Source organism: Microcaecilia unicolor, chromosome 1 (assembly GCF_901765095.1).
Source record: "Microcaecilia unicolor chromosome 1, aMicUni1.1, whole genome shotgun sequence".
Lineage (NCBI taxonomy): Eukaryota > Metazoa > Chordata > Amphibia > Gymnophiona > Siphonopidae > Microcaecilia > Microcaecilia unicolor.
Window position 1 is genome coordinate 183,540,235 of NC_044031.1, and position 22,028 is coordinate 183,562,262.

At 40.7% G+C, this 22,028-nt stretch overlaps 1 protein-coding gene across 3 annotated transcripts in view; it reads left to right on the plus strand.

The window, feature by feature from the left end:
- L3MBTL2 (L3MBTL histone methyl-lysine binding protein 2) overlaps positions 1-22,028 on the plus strand; it is a 121,052-nt gene that overhangs the window by 93,754 nt on the left and 5,270 nt on the right. For all 3 annotated transcript variants that reach the window (XM_030203046.1, XM_030203028.1, XM_030203037.1), the window contains one exon: positions 19,156-19,341. In XM_030203046.1, the coding sequence (XP_030058906.1) occupies positions 19,156-19,341 (186 nt within the window). The remainder of the gene's footprint in view (positions 1-19,155; positions 19,342-22,028) is intronic.

Consider the following 22,028-nt stretch of genomic DNA (forward strand, 5'->3'; position numbering starts at 1 on the left):
ATGGGTATGTAGAGCTGTCTTCCAGTAAATCTATCTACCATCTTTCCCAATAAGCTGTAGGGATAAGCATAGAGGATCCTAAGCTGCAGGAAGAGAGGAATGTCTTTTCTGCCAGTCACAGTAACCAAACTTTCTTAAAAATGCATAAGAGCATAAGAATTGCCATAGTGGGTTAGACCAAAGGTCCACCTAGCCCAGCATCCTGCTTCAAGCTTGGAGTGGCCAGGCTAGATCACAAATACATGGGTGGGGACTAAACACAATAACCACTCCTCATTAGAGGATCGACAAAGAGAGGGAAGTACAACTATAACAAATCATGGTAATTTAGCACTCTGGGATTAGATCACAAAGTTCCCACTCATGCAATCCAAATTCAGAACAGTCCAAATTATTAACACTGAGAGGAAAGGACTCAAGTCTTAATGTTAGAAAAATAGGAAAGCTGTTTTTGAAAGCTAATGGCAGCAAATATAGTGTAATAAGAGACAATCTTATGCACAATCAACCTGTCAAACAAAGATAACACACACTACCCTTAATCCTGAAATTGATAGGATACCCGACACCCCAAACACTAAGCAGAAATCGAAATCAATGTCGACTGTTCTGACTGAGATTGCTAAAGGGTTCACCAAGACCTTATTTTGGTGTCGTATGCTTAACAATAGTCTTTTTAAAGATTGATTTGTTATTCACTTATTGCCTATTTTATGGATCATACATTGTAGTATCATAACATCAGATCCCTGACGCAGGCACTAGAACCGAAACACCATTCATGTCGGGTCATTTTCATTACAATAAAGGTCTTCTGCCAAACGTCCGCTTCACCGTTTCTGTTCTTTTTCCCTAAAAAGCTATCAATGCCTGTACTGCACATTTAACAATTCATTTCATGACATAGCAACCTACGCTTGAACCCTGGATCTCATTTCCAGTTATAAGCTCTTGGTAGTGACAGTGTAAGAGTGAAATGGAACAAAAAATGTGAGCAGGAATCTAAGTGACAGCTCTGGCTGTGTTGTGTTGAAGACTGTCACAGCATGTTAAATCATTAGGGTAGCGGTCACTGCATCTAAAAAAAAAGATGTATCAGAATTAGAAAAGTACAAAGAATGGCAACCAAAATGATTAAGGAGATGGAATGGCTTTCGTATGAAAAAAAGGTTAAAGAGATTAGGACTCTTCAGCATGGAGAAGAGATAGCTGAGGGGGAATATGAAAGAAATCTACAAAACCCTGAGTCGAATGCAATGGATAAACACAAATCAGTTGTCTTAAAAAAATATGCAAAGACTAGGGGACCCCCCCCCCCCCCCAATGAAGTTACACAGCAATACTTTTAAAACAAATGAGTAAAAACATAATTTCTCCTTATGCATAGTTAAGCTCTGGAACTTGTTTCCAGAGGAGGAGATGAAAGCTGTTGGCATAGCTGGGTTTAAAAAAAAATTGGAAGAAGAGTCCATAAACCATTATTAAGTAGACACAGGGACAACCACTGCTTATCTCTAGGAGTAGGTAGCATGAAATCTTGCCATTTTTTAGGATTCTGCCATGTGTAGGAGCAAAATAGGCACTACACTAAAGCACTATTCTACAATATGAACCTGACTTTCTACAGACTTTGGCCATGTCAGTTTCCACTAGAGGTTTGTTCCTGCAGTAGGCCTCAAGTACACTGCTACGAAAAAAAGATAGCATTAGAGGCAAAAAAACATAGCAAAAATTTTTTTTGGTATATTTAAAGCAGGAAGCTGGCAAAAGAATTGGTTGGGCCACTGGATGACCGAGGGGGTAAAAGGGGCAATCAAGGAAGATAAAGACGTAGCGGAGAGATTGAATGAATTCTTTGCTTCGGTCTTCACCGAGGAAGATTTGGGTGGGATACCGGTATTGGAAATGGTATTTCAAGCGGACGAGTCAGAGAAACTTACTGACTTCACGGTAAACCTGGAGGACGTAATGGGGAGTTCAGCAAACTGAAGAGTAGCAAATCTCCTGGACCGGATGGTATTCATCCTAGAGTACTGATAGAACTGAAAAATGAGCTTGTGGAGCTACTGTTAGTGATATGCAATTTATCCTTAAAATCGAGCGTGGTACCGGAAGATTGGAGGGTGGCCAATGTAATGCCGATTTTTAAAAAAGGTTCCAGGGGAGATGCAGGAAATTATAGACCGGTGAGTCTGACGTCGGTGCCGGGGAAAATGGTAGAGGCTATTATCAAAAACAAAATTACAGAGCACATCCAAGGACATGGATTACTGAGACCAAGTAAGCACGGCTTTTGTGTGGGGAAATCTTGCCTGACCAATTTACTTCAATTCTTTGAAGGAGTAAACAAACATGTGGACAAAGGGGAGCCGGTTGATATTGTGTATCTGGATTTTCAAAAGGCATTTGACAAGGTACCTCATGAAAAGCTACAGAGGAAATTGGAGGGTCATGGGATAGGAGGAAATGTCCTATTGTGGATTAAAAACTGGTTGAAGGATAGGAAACAGAGAGTGGGGTTAAACGGGCAGTGTTCACAATGGAGAAGGGTAGTTAGTGGGGTCCCTCAGGAGTCTGTGCTAGGACTGCTGCTTTTTAATATATTTAGAGATGGGAGTAACTAGCGAGGTAATTCAATTTGCTGATGACACAAAGTTATTCAAAGTCGTTAACTCACGACAGGATTGTGAAAAATTACAGAAGGACCTTACGAGATTGAGAGACTGGGTGGCTAAATGGCAGATGACGTTTAATGTGAGCAAGTGCAAGGTGATGCATGTGGGGAAAAAAGAACCCAAATTATAGCTACGTCATGCAAGGTTCCACGTTAGGAGTTACGGACCAAGAAAGGGATCTGGGTGTCATCGTCGATAATACGCTGAAACCTTCTGCTGCAGCTAGGAAAGCGAATAGAATGTTGGGTATTATTAGGAAAGGTATGGAAAACAGGTGTGAGGATGTTATAATGCCGTTGTATCGCTCCATGGTGCGACCGCACGTTGAGTATTGTGTTCAATTCTGGTTGCCGCATCTCAAGAAAGATATAGTAGAATTGGAAAAGGTGCAGCGAAGGGCGACTAAAATGATAACGGGAATGGGACGACTTCCCTATGAAGAAAGACTAAGGAGGCTAGGGCTTTTCAGCTTAGAGAAGAGACGGCTGAGGGGAGACATGATAGAGGTATATAAAATAATGAGTGGAGTAGAACAGGTGGATGTGAAGCATCTGTTCACGCTTTCCAAAACTACTAGGACTAGGGGGCATGCGATGAAACTACAGTGTAGTAAATTTAATACAAATCAGAGAAAATTTTTCTTCACCCAACGCATAATTAAACTCTGGAATTTGTTGCTCGAGAATGTGGTGAAGGTGGTTAGCTTGGCAGAGTTTAAAAAGGGGTTAGACTGCTTCCTAAAGGACAAGTCCATAAACCACTACTAAAAGGACTTGGGAAAAATCCACAATTCCAGGAATAAGATGTATAGAATGTTTGTACGTTTGGGAAGCTTGCCAGGTGCCCTTGGCCTGGATTGGCCGCTGTCGTGGACAGGATGCTGGGCTCGATGGACCCTTGGTCTTTTCCCAGTGTGGCATTACTTATGTACTTATGACACATCAAGGCTAACAGAGGCAAAACAGCTGTTCACAACACTTTTTGTTTACCATGCTGAGAACCTTCATGGACAAGAACATTCATGGCGGCAGGAGCTGGGTCCTTGGGCCCCCAAAAACACAACAATAGAAAACACCAGCCTTTGTTATTCTAATCAGCGTGACACCAAAACCAGAGGAAAAGTATGACTCCCTTCCATGAAACTGTTATCAGCTGGCTGTTATCTTGGGCAGTTCACGCGAGGGCTGCTATTAGCTGGCTCCGAACTGGCCACATGATGAAGGCTCGTCAATCTGTGGCATCAACTGCCTGCATGCTCTTGCCTGGCTGGGAATAGTGGGAATAGTTTACCTGCTGACCGTCTTGAGTTCCTGCTGCTGCCCTGCCTGATCATGAGGTGAAATCCCTTTGCCTGTCTCTGCAACACCTCCCTAACTATTTCTGGATCCTGTGTTCGAGATTGGGTGAGAGTGAGTGTAGCATCTGTGAGGTTGAACTGCTTCCTTTTTAGGCATTGATAGCTTTTTAGGGGAAAAGAACAGAAAGAGTGAAGCGGACAATGTTTGGCAGAAGATCTTTATTGTAATGAAAATGACCAGACATGAACGGTGTTTTGGCTCTAGTGCTTGCGTCAGGGATCTGATGTTATGATATTACAATGTATGATCCGTAAAATAGGCAATATGTGAATAACAAACCAGTCTTTAAAAAGCCTATTGTTAAGCATATGACTCAAAAATAAGGTCTTCAAAACCAAGATCTCTTACATCTTCAACTGTAAAGACTGACGCAAAGAATTCATTCAATTTGTCCGCTATGGCTTGTCTTCCCGAGTGCCCATTTTGCACCTTCACGATCTAACGGTTCTACGCATTCCCTCGCAGTCTTTCTACTTCTAATGTACCTGAAAAAGTTGTTACTGTGAGTTTTAGCCTCTGCGGCAAGTTTCTCTTCATATTCTCTCTTAGCCTTCCTTCTTAGTGCTTTGCATCTGACTTGCCAGTACTTTTCTTCATTTGGGTCCTTTTTCCATTCTTTAAAGGACAATCTTTTGGCTGTAATAGCCCCTTTTACTTCACCTTTTAACCATGCTGGCTGTTGTGTTCTCTTCTTAACACCTGTGCAAATATACTGGGCTTCCAAGATTCTATTTTTGAATAACATCGATGCTTGATTTAGTGTCCTAAGCTTTGTAGCCGATCCTTTTAGCTTCTTTTTAACCATTTCCTCATTTTATTATAGTTGCCCTTTCGAAAATTAAATGCAGCTACAGTTGATTTCCGTTGTGGGTTCATCCCAGATAGTAACTCAAACTTGATTATGTTATGATCTCTGTTTCCCAGGGGACCTAACAACGCCACCTCTTGCACTATGCCCTGCACTCTACCAAGGACCAGATCCAAAATGGCTCCTTCTCTTGTCAGTTCCTGGATCAGTTGCTCCAAGAAGCAGTCATTTATTACATCAAGAAATTTTATCTCCCTGGCACTCCCTGATTTAACATTTATCCAGTCGGTATTGGGGTAATTGAAACACTGAAATAAACAGAATCTGTAGAACTCAATATCACCAATACAAAAAAGACTTCTACCAGTTTAGTGTCCGTAAACACAGGTATACCTTGTGTTCTTCAATGAAAATATAGTGGAGAAAAAAGACCTCAGGAAATGTCAGAAGCACCTCTGTTTGAAAGATAAACCTTCATAAATACAGAGAGTTCCTTTTAATCATCAGTCAGAAAAAAACTCCACTTCTTTCATCATTTTTCACAATGCCACAAGATTACTTCTGAAAGATACAGCATGCAATAAGACAATGAGTTGAAGAAAATTATTACAAAGTATTTATCTCAGATGCAGATTCCTTGCTTATTTCATGTGAAAATATTATTCAAGTAGGACCTTCAAACTCCCAACAGGGGTTCCCTGTTTCACCTTCGTTATGCTGCTTCAGGGGAAAACAAATTTTTACTCCTAATCCATCCAAGATTCCCAAACTTGCAACTCGTGGATTTAACATTTTCTTTATGTGGTGCCTTCCCTTGTGGGTTTTTTTGTTCCTTCACATCTTTTTTTAGTGTGTGCAGTGAGTTTTGTGTGTTTAAGAAACTTTTTTCAGCCCTGTTTAGGCCCATCGACAGTTTTTGGACATAGTTTAAATGTACTCGCCTCACCCATTGAGTCCTTTGATTTGAGACATTTTTCACTACATGTCCTAGAAGACACAGAGCTTGGTGCATCAGGATTATTTTTGGCACTGACCCCTGTATATGATGTATCCACTGTTTGGGACAGAGTCACTAGGGTCTTAATTTTGTCTCGGTCTGGTCCATCGATTTCGGCATCAGTGACATTGGGTTGGATAGCTGATGAGCCTTTTCTTGAGAAAGGGACTGTGGGCATCAACATCAGCTGCTGAACCGGTGCCCCGAGACCAGCTGGCATCAGGCTTGACACTGTAAAGGCATGTGTATTCAGCATCCTCATTGGTACCATTGAGGACCGGCACTGTGCATTGGTAAAGAAGCATTGACATCGCTAACTGTTGGGCACATGGTGCCGGGAGCTCTAGAGCATCAGCATCGCTGGTCTACAAATGACAATGGCACCGAGCTGCCTGGTGGCCTCTGGCCATGACCTGGCCCCTTCTTCAGCACCGACAAATCTGCAGGCTTTCTCTGTGTCATCTCACCAGTCATTACTCATGCCGTCCCCTTATGAGTAGATCCGGGCCATTCTCAAGGAGTGCTTCGAGGGCGCTTGCACCTGCCACAGCAGAGCCCCAACTGCCCGAGGTCACTGTCTGGAAAAAGTTCCCAGACACCGCAAAGTGCTTAGTCATCAAGGGCGCTTGCGCCAGCCACAGCATAGTCCCAGGTGCCAAGGAGGCTCAGTCAAGGGAGAATTCCTAGGTGCTGATCCCGCATCAAGCATCGGGGTCTGCGCACATCCGTCTGGTGCAGCCCTTGACGTCTAAGAGAAATTTCTCCAGTGTCCGAAGGCAGACCTGTACCTCAATGTTCTTTGATACATGGCCATCAGTCTGGCAGGCAAGTGCAGACTCATACTTCACATAAGAGATACTTCGCATAGTCTGATTCAGGCCTTTCCTGGGATCTGAGAGGGATCCACAGTACTCCGTGGCGGAGGAGTTCAGTGATACTCCATCTGGCCCCTCCCTGCCACAAGAAAAGGTGTAAGTTTCTTCCTGAGGGCATATCTTTCATGAGTTTTGTACCGGAACTGGTGGAAGCCATTCCTTTCAAATTGAGGACTGAGGGTCAGTCTAGAGCTGTATTGTTCACTGTTCTGGACAATGAATCTCTACCTAAGTGCCTCTGTCTGTCCAGGTGACACATCATAAAATAGACACTTGTACAGAAGCTTGAAAGGTTCAGCTACCACACCACTCCTTGGTGGTTGAGTCTGCCCTCGAGGGAGCGAGGTGCTGGATGTCTCATACCTCTGCTCTTCTAGGCAAGGTGGCCTGGACCCTAAACTTCTTTAGGAGGCAGCTTTATCAGGCCTTGATGCTTGTTATCCGCCTTCAGACCTATCAGCTCTACACATCTATTGAGGTGCACTGCGCTCTTGTTCGCAGACTGTCTCCCCATAGATAAGACTGCTAGGTTCGCAAGCTGTAGATAATATCTGACTACAGGCACATTTGATATTTTGACATTGTCAAGACACTCCAATCTAGTGAAGAAATCAGCACATTTTTCTGGCTGCGTGTCTCGGATCCTGATATTCCCTGCTGAGGAAATAATCTTTTAGGGGACAAGGTGAAAGAGGTCACTGACCACAGTCACCATAAAGTCCCTTTTTCAACCATCTCCAGCTGCGTCCTCCTCTTCTGGGAGGTTTTTGGGCGGCAGTCAAAAACAGCGAAGATGACACAAAAAAAAGGAAGAGGAAAAAAAGAGGAAAAGAAAAAAATATATATATAGTTAAAAAAATATATATATATATGAAAATCAAAAACAGACAACGACAAAAAAAAAAAAAAAAAAAAAAAAATTAAAAAATTATGTAAATATGAAAATATAAAAAAGGAGACGACACAAGAAAAAATGAAAAAATATATGGTAGATTTATTGGGGTGATATGACTCGACACAGCTGTGTTTCGGCCCAACTGGCCTGCGTCAGGAGTCTAAATTCAAACAAGTATAATTTTAATTTAGAACATATCAATTATAAATCTATCAAACTAAAATAAAAACAACTTTATTATACAATGGAAAATAGAACATAAAAAGAAATATTCGATGATCTATAAACATTTAAAATAGACTGAAGTATAACAATGATAAATAAATTGCGATCATTAGTATAATAAATTTTATCATTTTTTTAGAAAGATAAAATATCTAAGGCCAATATAAGATGATAAGAAAACAACCAAAAATACTTATTATTGGATGAGCTATTCATATATTAATGGGTCACTTGTTGGTTAATGATAAATATAACCATTAAAACCTATCTTATATGTTACAATGCGCCAGATTAGATAAAGCTTTTTAATTTTTGGAAATTTTTTTTTATATATATATATCTAATTTTATACTTCTTGATAATTATTGTAGGGCGAAATATAAAATAGAAGATCATAAATGGCTATTTTTATTTAGTAAAGAAGTAATTACCTGTTACACCTTATGTGTATTATATGATGATATCGATCCTTGAAAGGAGTGCTGTTGCACACGTCTTTAATCAAAAAACACTCTGCCTTTAAAAAGACTGTGTGCTTGATTTAGCAAAAATCTATGTGGCAGAGAAAGGAATATTTAGGCTACACAAATGCAATATTGCCGATCATATTATACAGCTTACAACTACTAAATATTTATTGTATACTATTTTATATAAGATTCTATTAATAAAAGACTTTAAAAATAAATAGAGTCATTAGAATCTTAAAGGGGTATCTCGTTTGTTAGTTTATATGGTGAAATAATCACGGATAAAAAGTATATTTATATATAAATATCCCTTATTTTGTTTTACAACTCCATATATTCATTAGACATTTATATCTCTCACAAAATATGTATAACGTAAAATAAGGGGATAAGTTAATATATGTATAAAGAAAGATGATGAGAATATAGCTGCGTTTAATTTTCTATGTACAAAAAGTTATCCGATATCTATAGTGTGTGTGCTTTTCTATATATCTATATAATGTTTATAGTATCTACTCGCTATATTTTGTTCTAGTATCTTACCGTTGTAGAAAATTCTATATTTCATTCAGATATCTTGCGTAGCAGCGTTCGCGTTCGCTAATAATGAGCTGGCGCGATGTGTATTGCTTCTTTTATAAGGGATGTTTAATCTAGTGAAAACGTCATAGATCGCGTCATATCCGCGTCTTTCAAAAAAGATTATTCCCGCTAAAAGAAAACTGTAACCTATGTACGTCATTTCCTATATTGTATTCCACTTATGTGGTAATGTCTTTTAGTTCGAATCTGTTTATAAATATTGAATAATATATTGTTCAAAAAATTAAAAATAAAACAAAAATAAAACCTAATCTTTATTTAATCTGATTGGTTTGGAAAAAATATATATCGATCTTCTGAGTTTAATAAAAACATGCTTTAAGTGTGAATCTCAATAGCCTAATTGCGTAATTGAATAAATTAATTGTTAAACACGATTTAAAATGAATGGTAATATTCTGGGCTCAACGAAGAACAGATGATATTGAGTTATTATAATCTGTCTAGGGTTATATTGCAAATTTTATATATAACCTAAAGATAATGTACATTATATATCTATTTTAATGAAACAAAAAATAATTTATTAAGTGAAGCAGTGTACTGATTTGTTTCTATCTCTGAGAGAGATGTATATAGGTAAAACGGCTTTGCACAAATTATTATGTTCTTGGTGGTTGAAGTTTAAATGCCAAATAGCTGTCACTTAGAAACATATATTTGTTTAAATAATAAACCTCAAAAAAAGAAGAATAGCTCATTCAATTAGAACACAATCTGTAGTTTGATATACACAATTTATACCTTAAAATGTTTAATCCCTTTTTCTTAGAAAGAACAAATAATTTATTATTGTATTATGATATAAAATGGGTAATTTAAATATATTCAATGAAAATAATAAAAACAATAGAGACAAAATAAACTCAATATTAGACTTCAGTAAAAAACTTATATCGTATTTATAAATTATCTAAAAATGATTTATGTATTAATGTTTTTCAATGGTCAATATAAAACGGCTTTGCACAAATTATTATATTCTTGGTGGTTAAAGTATAAATACCAAATGGCAGTAACTTAGAAACATGTATATGTATAAATAAAAAACCTCAAAAAAAAGGAAGAATAGCTCATACAATTAAAACACAATCTGTAGTTTGATATATACAATTGATACCTTAAAATTTTTCATCCCTTTTTCCTAGAAAGAACAAACAATTTATTATTGTATTTTAATATGGAATGGGTTATTTAAATGTGTTCAATGAAAATAATGAAAAAAATAAAAACAAACTAACTCAATATTAGACCTCAGTGAAAAAACTTTTATTGTATTTATAAATTATCTAAAACTAATTTATGTGTTAATGTTTTTCAATGGTCAATATTCTCATTCTGAAACTATATGAATTCAAACATTTAATCATAAAAGACTGTCAAATAGAGTATATATGGAAGGATTTTTTTAAAGAATTTTTAATATTAGTTTATGCTTATGTACCACATAGCATTATTTTATTATCATGGGTATAACTGGTTGAAAATTAAGTATTGAATCGAGGTGAAACCCAACACATTCGATTCTTAACGGAGAATAATATGAACGGATAAGAGAGACAGAAGAAAAAAAGAAAAAACTTAAAAAGAAGAAGGTTTATTTCTAAATTTACATGGATAACATATATATGTTGACATATATTAATTGATGAATTTAAATTCTTTGTATATAACTGGAACTAACTTTAACTCCTGAGAAGTTGAAAATCTTCAATTGGAGTATAATAGGAAAAAAATGCTATTGGAAAAATTTTTTTATAGTCATATAAACGGGACTAAATCTAGTTCCATATTGAGACCATATGGTGAAAGGGTATTCAATGTATAAATAAGACGTTGTTCTTCTTTCAATAAAATATTGTCTGTATTACCCCCTCTCCATATCACAGGTTTTTGGGCGGGCCTAGAAGCAGTAGTTACTCCTCTGGCAGGTGTACATTTGCCTGTTCTTTCCTTATTACTCAGAAGATTCAGTACCAATGCTCCTTCCTACATCAACAGCATACCTAGGAGGCCCAATCTGCTCCTCAGTCATAGCAGGGAGCAAACATTTGACTGCCTCCTGGAGAGCATAGCCACCTTCAAAAGTATCACTCTCAGAAGATCTGCCAGAAAGGGGGGAAGCTGAATTTTTTTCCAGGCAAAATGGGCCTTTGTAACCTCCAACCAGTGGGCTCTTCAGAGAGACCAGCTCGGTTATGCTTTGAATTACCAATGGAGACCACTAGCTTGCTCACCAAGACCTTCATACCCAAAGAAGTATTAGCAGAGCAGCTCTCCACCCATCTCCAGACTAATGCAGTAGAACAGATTCCACCAGGACAAGAAGAGACGGAATTCTATTCCAGCTTCTCCCTTCTGACAAGGAACATGGGGGGGATTTCTTCCCATCTTGGAACTCGGGGCATGAACAAATATCTAGTCAAAGGAAACTCCAGGATGATTTCCCTGGGCTCATGATTCATGTGACCGATTGGCTATGCTCTCTGGATTTTAAGGATGCATTCAGATTCTTCTAAGCCACAGGAAATATCTTGGATGTGGGGTGGGACAACATCACTACCAGTACCTCGTTAGGCCACTTATCCACATGTTGGCTCCCAGGGTTTTCATGAAGTGTCTAACAGTAGTCGCAACATTGTTCCACAGACTGGAAGTCCATATGTTGCCCTACCTGGATGAGTGACAAGTCAAGAACACAATGAGGAAGGGTGTTCAAGTGTCCGTACACAGAATTATTTGAGTGCTGGAATTCCTTTGGTTTCTCATCAACTACTCCGAGTTCCACCTGTGCATTGCAGCCCTGCAGGACATGGTGCAAGCTCAGGCGTTCCTGCCTCAAGCTCTATGATGAATGCCCTCATCGCCATTGTCACTTAAGTCCATAGCAGCTAGCAGATCGCAGCTCAACAAATGTTAAAGTTGCTAGGCCTCGAGGCCTCCGCAGTATATGTTACGCGCCTACTCTTCAGAGGCACCCAACGGACCCTAGCTTCCCAGTCATAGCAAGTTGAGGAGAACCTAGTAGTTATCATCCAGATCTGCCCAGAGCTGTCTGTCATTGCTGTAGTGCACATTCTGGGCCACTTTGATCCTGGAATTACCATTCCAAATTTCCATGAATACATCCACTCTGAGCTGGGGGGACCATGTAGACGAGCTTCACAACAGGCGACTTGCAGTCTTATTTTCAAAAGAGAAGGATGCCCATCTTTTGACACAAATCACAAGATGGGCGTCCTTCTCACATGGTCGCCCAAATCGGCATAATCAAAAGCCGATTTTGGGCATCCTCAACTGCTTTTTGTCGTGGGGACGACCAAAGTTCACGGGGGTATGTCAGAAGCATAACGAAGGCGGGACTGGGGCGTGCTTAACACATGGGCATCCTCGACCGATAATGGAAAAAAAGAAGAGCGTCCCTGACGAACAGTTGGATGACTTTACTTGGTCCTTTTTTTTGTACAACCAAGCCACAAAAATGTGCCCTAAATGATCAGATGAGCACTGGAGGGAATCGGGGATGACCTCCCCCTACTCCCACAGTGGTCACTAACCCCCTCCCACCCTCAAAAAAATTCTTTAAAAATATTTTTGCCAGCCTCAAATGTCATACTCAGGTCCATCGCAGCAGTATGCAGGTCCCTGGAGCAGTTTTAGTGGGTGCAGTGCACTTCAGACAGGCGGGCCCATGCCCATCCCCCTCTACCTTTACATTTGTGGTGGTAAATGTGAGCCCTCCAAAATCCACCACAAACCCACTGTACCCACATATAGGTGCCCCCCTTCACCCATAACGGCTATGGTAGTGGTGTACAGTTGTGGCTCCTCCCATGACCATAGGGCTTGCATTTGGTCGTTTCTGAGATGGGCATCCTTGGTTTCCATTATCCCCAGTTGGTGTGCTCGTATAGCACTTCTGCCCTGTTTCCCAGTTGGTGTGCCTGTATGGTAGGGTTACAGCTTCTGCCTTGGTTTGCCTATTTATTCTCTTGCGTGTTTGTGTGGCCATGTAGTCCAGCCTTGTCTGTCTCACCTTGAACTCTTCCTAGTCTGTCCAGTCTTGAGCTCTGCCGAGTCTGCCTTGCCTAGAGCTTGTTCCAGTCCTGCCTGCCTACAGCTTCAGCTCCAGTCCTGCTTGTTCGAGTCTTGCTTGTTTAGTCCAGTCCTGGTTGGAGGGTTTTGCCTGCTGCTGCCACTTGTCGACAGCAGCCCAAGGGCTCACGTCCCTGAGTCCATGACAGTTTGCTTAGAGCCTGGGGCCGTGACATATGTAACCTGTTGTTAAAATCGTCTGTAGTAGCTGAAGATTGGAGAGTGGCCAATGTGATGCTGATTTTTAAAAAGGGTTCTAGGGGTGATCCGGGAAATTATAGTCTGGTAAGCCTGATGTCAGTGCCGGGCAAAATAGTGGAAACTATTATAAAGAATAAAATTACAGAACATGTAGGCAAACATGGTTTAATGTGACAGAGTCAGCATGGGTTCAGCCGGGGAAGTCTTGCCTCACCAGTTTGCTTCATTTGTTTGAAGTCATGAATAAACATGTGGATAAAGATGAGCTGGTTGATGTAGGGTATCTAGATTTTCAGAAGGCTTTTGATAAAGTTCCTCATGAGAGACTCCTGAGAAGATTAGAGAGTCATGGGATAGGAAGCAAGGTTCTGGTGTGGATTAGGGATTGGTTATTGGACAGAAATCAGTTGGTAGGGTTAAATGGTAAAACAGCTCGCTCCTATCTCCAACTACATTACCCAACTTGTAGGGGTGCCAAATACAAGCTTCTTTTTGCCTCATCTTTCCACTACTCCAGCCCGAAGAGTTGGAATGCTCTGCCTATGTACTTAAAATCGCAAGCTGATCACCATCTTTTCAAGAAGTTGCTTAAAACGTTCCTATTCGAAAAAACATACTCCATCAGTAACTCTGCTGTTTAGTCATTATTACTGTTGTTAGCGTTACATCCTTATTCTTCCAATAGCATTCATGTATTGTACTTTTCTTCTTTTTATAACTCATGTAAGCCACATTGTGCCTGAATTTGTGGGAAAATGTGGGGTAGAAATGAACCATAAATAAATAAATACAAATGCTGGCTCCTCCCATGACCAAATGGCTTGGATTTGGTCGTTTCTGAGATGGTCATCCTCGGTTTCCATTATCGCCGAAAATCGGGGACGACCATCTCTAAGGTCAACCTAAATTTCATGATTTGGGCGTCCTCGACCGTATTATCGAAACGAAAGATGGACGTCCATCTTGTTTCGATAATATGGGTTTCCCCGCCCCTTCACCGGGTCGTCGTGCGAGGACGTCCTCAGAAGAACTTGGGCGTCCCTTTTGATTATGCCCCTCTTGGTCTGCACGGGGGAGAGAGTACCAATTCAACCTCTTAGAACTCTGGTTGATTTAAAATGCTCTGGTAGTTTTTAGGATCAGGTGTCCAACCAAATTATGGTTACTCTAACAGACAATTAGATAACCATGCACAACATGGACAAGCAGGAAAATACAGAATCCTACCACTTGTGTCAGAAGCAGTCTGAATATGAACCAGGGTCACTACCTATGAGATAGTGCTCCAGGACACACAACTGGCAAGGAAGAAGAAGAATAGCCTGGCATACAAACTGAACAGGGTGATACAACCCCACGAGTGATCTCTCATCAGCTCCTCTGAGAGTGGGACTTTTTCTTCATGAAACGTTTTGGCCACTCACCTCACCAACAAAACTAATGTTAAATCTCTAAACTGGGGTTTCCTGTTACTATCAACTCTGTGTTCCTTATTTCAACTGGCTAAGCTGTGCTGCAAAACTAAAGTTAAAACTCTATACTCGGTTTTGCTCAAGGCTCAGGTCACATAACAGGCTGGTGTCAGCTGCCTTTCTTCTGCATTGAGGAATAAGACTTCCGTATACCTTTTCTGCAGTCCTTCTTTTAAGAAAGATCTTGTTCAGACATGGGCAAAGCTAGGAAGCCATGATTCTCATTGCTATGTGCTAGCCAAGGCCAATCTGGTACCCTTCACTTCTGGTATTTTCCTCCAAAGTGCTGTGGAAATTGGATTGTTTTTCAACCTAATCTCTCTGACCTGGATTGTTGGAGTATACACTTTGCCTCCTTGCAGCTGCTTGAGGGTATCTCCAAGGTCTTGCTGGCTTCCAGAAAGCATTTCACTAAGAAGTGTCATATTTTCAAATGGAGGAGGCTTTGCTGTCTAGTGTGGAGGCAAGGCATTCCCCAAGGACTGCTTGAATACCTGCAGAACCTCTGAGTCTGGTTTGAAGACCAGCTCTGTAAGGGTTCACCTTAGTACGAGCAGTGCTTATCACCATTTTGGGGGTAGGCTCATGTCTGTATAGCCTTTAGTTGTTCTCTTCATGTGACGTTTCCTATTGAAAAAGCTCCCTCTCAAACCTCTGTCTGAGTCATGGGAGCTCAGCATTGTTCTCACACAGCTGATGAAAGCACCTTTTGAGCCACTAGATTCCTGTCATCTGGAGTACCTGACCTGGAAGGTTTTTTATGTGTGTGTGTGTGTGTGTGTGTGTGATGGTTCCTTTAGGTCGTTGAGTCGGTGAGCTTTAAGTCCTAGTAGATCTGCCTTAGATGAGATTTCATCACAACAAGACAAATATGGGATAAGGGAATTACTAAGGTGGGAATGATAAAATATGGGTACTGAACAAGTGAGTAAGGGTTAAGAGTTAAAGGCAGCATCAAAAAGGTGGACTTTTAGCTTAGATTTGAAGATGGCCAGAGATGGAGCTTGACATACTGGCCCAGGAAGTCTATTCCAGGCATATGGTGCTGCAAAATAAAAGGGATGGAGTCTGGAATTAGCAGTGGAGGAGAAAAGTGCAGATAGGAAAGATTTACCCAGTGAACGGAGTTCCCAGGGAAGAGTTTAGGGGGAGGTAAGAGTGGAGAGGTACTGAGGAGCTGCAAAGTGAATGCACTTGTAAGTCAATAAGAGGAGTTTGAACTGTATGCAGAAATGGATAGGGAGCCAATGAAGTGACGAGGAGAGGGCTAATATGAGCATAGCGACACTGGTGGAATATAAGTTGTGCAGCAGAATTTTGAACAGATTGAAGGGGAGAGAGACGGCTTAGTGGGAGACATGTGAGAAACAAGTTGCAATAATCTTAAGTGAGCGGTGATAAGAGTGTGCTCAGAAAAGAAAGGACAAGTTTTGGTGATATTATAGAGAAAGAAACGACAGGTTTTAGCAGTCTGAATATGTGCAGAGGAGGAAAGAGAGGAGTCGAAGATGACCCTAAGGTTACAAGCTAATGAGACAAGGAGGATGAGAGTGTTATCCACAGAGACAAGGAATGGGGGAAGAGGAGAGGTTGGTTTAGGGGGGAAAGATAAGAAGCTCAGTCTTGGTCATGTTTACTTTCAGGTGGCAGTGATACATCCAGGCAGCATTGTGAGACAAGCAAGCAGATAGTTTGGCCTGGATTCCTGCTGAAATTTCTGTTGTGGAGAGGTAGATCTGGGAGTCATCAGCATAAAGGTGATACTGAAAACCATGGGCTGAGATCAGAGTACCAAGAGAAGTAGTATAGATGGAGAAAAGAAGAGGTTCCTTGACAGATCCCTAAGGTACACCAACTGATAGTGGGATAGAAGTGGAGGAGGATCCACCAGAGTATACACTAAAAGTGTGATAGGAAAACCAGGAAAGAAAAAAAACCCTGAAATCCAAGTGAGGACAGCGTATCAAGGAGTAAACGGTGATCAACAGTGTCAAAAGCAGCAGATAGATCGAGAAGGATGATGATAGAATAGAGACCTTGGGATCTGGCCAGGAACAGATCATTGGAGACTAGCAAGCGCTGTTTCAGGTGAATGAAGAGGGCGAAAGCCAGATTGAATTGTATCAAGAATAGATTGAGATGAAAGAAATTCAAGACAACAGCGGTGAACAGCACATTCAATATCTTGGATATGAAAGGGAGGAGGGATATGGGGCGATAGTTGGAAGGACAGGTGGGGCCCAATGAAGGTTTTTTGAGGAGTGGTGTGACTGGCATGTTTGAAGGCATCAGGAACAGTTGCAGTGGAAAGTGAAAGATTGAGAATATGACAAATAAAAGGGATGACAGTAGGAGAGAGAGTACTAAGTAGATGGGTGGGAACAGGATCAGAGGAACCAGGGTAGTTAGCTTCGAGGAAGAAAGAATATGTGCAGTTTCCTGTTTCCTCTTCAGTGATTTCAGAAAAGGAGGCAGGGGTTGACGGAGAGTTGAGAGAGTAGACTAAAGGAAGGAGAAGTGGAGGTGACTTGGTTGAGAATTCAAGTTTAATCTTGTGAACCTTATCATGAAAGTACTCATCCAGAGCTCTGTTTCTTTAATTTTTTCTTTTCCTTAAATTATTCTGTATACTAATTTTGAAGCCTCATTATGGTGGACTGTAAGGAGACTTCCTAGATGATTGCGTTACCTTGTTTGTTATATTTTTGAATCTGTTCTATTTCTGTACAGGTTTCATAGTAACATAGTAAATGATGGCAGGTCAAGACCTGCATAGTCCAACAGTCTACTCTGCAGTCATATTCATTATGAAAGTGTTACTGAACCAAAAATCCAATAGTAGTATTAAAACAGTTTACTCGCCAAGTTACACTATATGATGCCTTCTCCTCCCCCATTGAGAGAGACAGTACCCGCACTCATAGGATATGAAAATGGTATACAATACGCATACTTCTGATCCGTCCAGGACTCAAACTGTTAAAAAAAAAAAAGTCTGTCCTGTACTGGCTCTACTTCCCAGCTACTGGAGTTTCCACTGAAACCCACTCCAGCCTATCCTGATCTGTTTTGCCATATACAGGACACAGACCATAGAAGTCCGTTTGGCATTGGCCTCACTTTACCACTGCTAGAGTTGCTGGTGAAGCCCATTCCAGCCCATCCTGATCTTCTCTGATTTATAACGGTGACTAACCCCTTTCAGGAGGTTAGATTTTCTTTTCTTTTTTTTTTTTTGTCAACATTGCATAGGCATGGTGTGTGCAACTTAAAAGTATGTGTGGTTTGCCGCTGAAGTGCCAGCATACTTGAGTTCCTTGAATTGAACTCTGAGCTACAGTGCAGTTTTTCTACACTTGCCGTTAAAAAAGCGTTCAGCATTTTTTTCTCTATACTGTTGAGATTTCAAGTGTTCTGCAATTTAGCCCTTTAATCGATATCGCTATGAACTGAGAGCACCGCAGGTGTCTGGTATTACTGAGAACCTGCCTGCAGTACTACTACAGATAACTTGCCATGTTTAAATTTGATAGTTAAGACTGTATTTAATGTATTTGACACTAAATTTATATTGGTATTATATTGGTATCACTCTGTACTTTTGCACACTGTAAGAGCACATGATGGTATGAGAATTGTTTAAGGCCTGTACATATACACAGGGTTCGTCCCTGGGGAAAATCCTTTGACCTGTTTGTTAAAGCAGTTCAACTGATGTTCTCACTATAACATATATTTTTTTATGTAGCTTACCACTATTCCAGAATAAGTAGTAGTTGTGGTCTCATATTATATCATGTTATTGATTGTGTTCCATTTTTTCTTGGGTATATTTATCCTTTTTAGTTGGCATGCTTAACTAGGGAGAAGTGTCTTCTAAATCTTCCTTGGTCAGTTGCAATCACATCAGTGTTACTGAAAGATGTACAAGCTCTGGAGCACAGGCTTTTTCCCAAGCTGTGTGCAGAATGTTTCTAGAGAATTTTGTAAGACAGCCATCTAGTCTTCCTTACATTCTTTATTAAACATTACATGGTAGAGATGGAGGCTGAAAGATGCTAAATTTGGAGCTGGCATTTTCAGAGTAGGCTTGGCTTTTTTTCCATTCTGGGAAGAAAATGCTTGGATACATCTCATAATCTGGATCAGGAGTTCTTAACCCAGTCCTTGGGGCACACCCAGCCAGTCAGGTTATCCTGTAACAATACATGTTCCCTGCAAGTCCAGAAAGGCAAGCTGGCAAATACTAGACATGTCATCCAGTTATGGTCCAGCGCACCAGTCAAATTAGGGAAACAGTAAAGAGTTTACAGACTGGATTAGGGCTGGTCTGCAGTGAACTGAATTGCCACCTGTTGTTTATGCTGTTGACAGAAAAGAGCATAGTGTATCAAGGAAAACAATGTACTTGATTTAGTGAGTTGTTTCCTTTGTGCTGGCTACACCCAAATCAGGATTCTCTGTTTGCTTCCTGTTAGGAAAGAATTTGAAGTTTTCTCGTGTCAGAAGAGGAGCTACTGTCAAGAAGAAACAACGCAGCAAAAAGTCATCATTAGGGAGCTTCAAAGCACCTCCAGTGTCCTTGAGATCACTTCCAAACCCAGAATCAGATGAAGAGCCAAAGACTTCAAGTGATACCTTGCAGGAGGGCAAGCCAAATGACAGTAAGGATTACCAAGATTGATGAGAGACATTGGAGTTGGGAGGGGGAAGGAGACCCTATCTGATGATGCCAGTTGCAGTGGGATCACATCCTGAGATCATCAGTCAACCTTCACTATGTAGTTGCTAAATCCAGGGCTTCTCAAACTTGCCCTTGAGACTCCACAGCCAGTGAGGTTTTCAAGATATCGACAATGAAAATGCTTGAGACATTTGTATATATTGGAGACTCAGTCTGTGCAAATGTGCCTCATGCACATTTAATGTAGGTGTCTTGAAAACCTGACTGGATTTGAGATCTGCAGTACAGGTTTGGGAGTCCTGTAATAAATGTGGGATTACATTATGTTTGGTGTATTTGGTAGCTTTCTGCTGCTCATTTTGTTTTTCAGCTGAATAAGAACCTGTTCCAGTTGATCACCTGGTGCGTTATGAGCTTTCAGAGTCAGAGTTGCTGGGAGGGGGGAGTTGGCTTGGGGGAATTCTCATTTTCCTGTAACAGTTTGTGCCCCTTCAGAACACAGTACAAGTGTGGTGCCGAGCCAGGCAATAGTGTCACTCTAGAGTGAAGGCTTGGATTATACCCCAGTCTGATTTTGAAAGGCCAGTGAAATTTTGAAAGGTCTCAGAAATTTTAAATCGGTGAAGCCATTGAGCCACACATACATGATGCCATGCTCTAAATAGTGCTGTGTCCTTTAGGTTTCGTGTATAGTTTGTTGGAGGAACTGCTAGATTATTGTTGAGATACGGGCTATATGCTCTGGTGACGAATTTTGTTCCATTGTGACAGGGCATCTCTGGACATTAACTGAGCTACCTCAAGGGTAATATGGAGGTGGTTTATGCTATGCAATATTTTGCTTTGTCAGTTAATAATAATTTCTTTATGCAGATGAAAACTAGTACAGGTTATTGGTTTTAATTGTAGTTCATTTTCAAAATGAAAAATGTAGATGTAGTAAACTAAAATTCCACTCTCGTACCTCTCTTTGCCTCATTTCCCAGTTTTTTTTCTTTTCTCCCGGTTCCCCTTCTTGGAGCATGGGTATGATTAGAAGCCCTTAAATGCGCCATGATTAGAAGGGAAGCTGCCTACAGGGCTGAACTTCCCAGCATTTCCTCTGTGTAACCGGATATGTGCCTCTATCAGCCCTATCTGAATGCTCACATTTATTTTGAAGCCTGCCAGCTTGGGATGAGATGTCCTAAATGTTAGTCTCCTATAGTGCAGCATTGTTCTTCATGGAGGTAACCCTTCTGGCTTTTAAAAGTCTTGTTTGCTTGATGCAAGAGTGCAGCAGATTTGAGAAGTCACTCTGACCACAGCACATATTTGTATGGGGGACTTGAGGGAAACATGCCTCTCGATATTCAGCTGGCAGTGGTGAGCATTTTGCAGACCGGCCGCCAGCATTTTTCTCAGCCCTGTCTGGGCTTTGGCATTGAATTTTTTTTTAATTATTTTTAGCTGGCTAACACATAAAAGTCAATATTTAGCCCTTTCCCACATAACCCAAACTGCTTAAAGATGCTATTTATGCAGCCCAATTTAATCAGTTTGCTTAAGTGGTGAGGAGCTGAATATTGGCATTTAAACCCACTCTGTCCCTCGAATGCTCACAAGTTAGCCACTTTTGAATTCTGTGCTATTAGGTCATTTTCAGCGAAGATAACCAGTTAAATGCCACTGAAAATGACCAGATAGCTGTGGACAAGCAATTTAATCAGTCGGCAGTTGTTTCTGGACAGTTAAATCATTTTGAATGTTGGCTGGAAGGTGCTTAGTCAATGACACAAAAATCAGTAACAGGGTAGGTTCATTGGGAAGTGTTGAAATAATGGATATGAAAATTCAGAAGAAAAGTTGTTGTGAGCTTGGAAAATGAATATCACAGTAAATGAAAGTGTAAAATTAAACATCTAGGGTTAGAAATCAATTAAACAATCTTTGATTTAGATGAACATGAATTGGAGCAGTTTGGACAAGCATGGTAATTCTTAGGTGGTTGAGGGGGCTGATTGCCCCAGACTTTGTGCTTTTGGAGGGCTCCTTGGGATTATGTTGGCCTCTTCTTTGACATCATTTTCTCATCCAGGAGGTCTGACAGTTGAAAATGGCCTTCAGCCTCCAGAAGAGAGGTGGAGACAGCTTTTCCCATTCCCTTCCCCCTGGCTTAACAACTTGTGGATGAGGGCCTACTCTGGTAGAATTGTCCCAGACTCTGTACCCCTCTAGAGTCATTCTAATGGCTAGATAAAGGACCAAAGGGTAATTGTCTCAGATGACCTGAAAGTTGCTAATTGAAGTAATTGATATACAAGAATATCAGCAGGAAATGTGAGGTAATATTACCCATGTATAGGTCACTAGTAGACCCCACTACAAACACTGTGTTCAGTTCTGAAGGCCATAGCTGTAAGTGTTGATAGTATAGAAAAAGTTCAAAGGAGTGTTACCCAGTGATACAGAGCCTGTAACACAAGTCTACACAGCATAGCTGAGGAACTCAAAATAGACTCCCCGGAAGACAGGAAATGGGGCTAAAATAGAAACATTTAAATATTCCAATGCCAATGTAATCTTGGAGGGAGATTAGAGAGAAAAGAGTGCCTGACTAAAGGGTTTGTGATGTCAGTCCTCCCTGTGCTGTTCACACTGGCTAATCAGTAAAACACCAGCACAAAG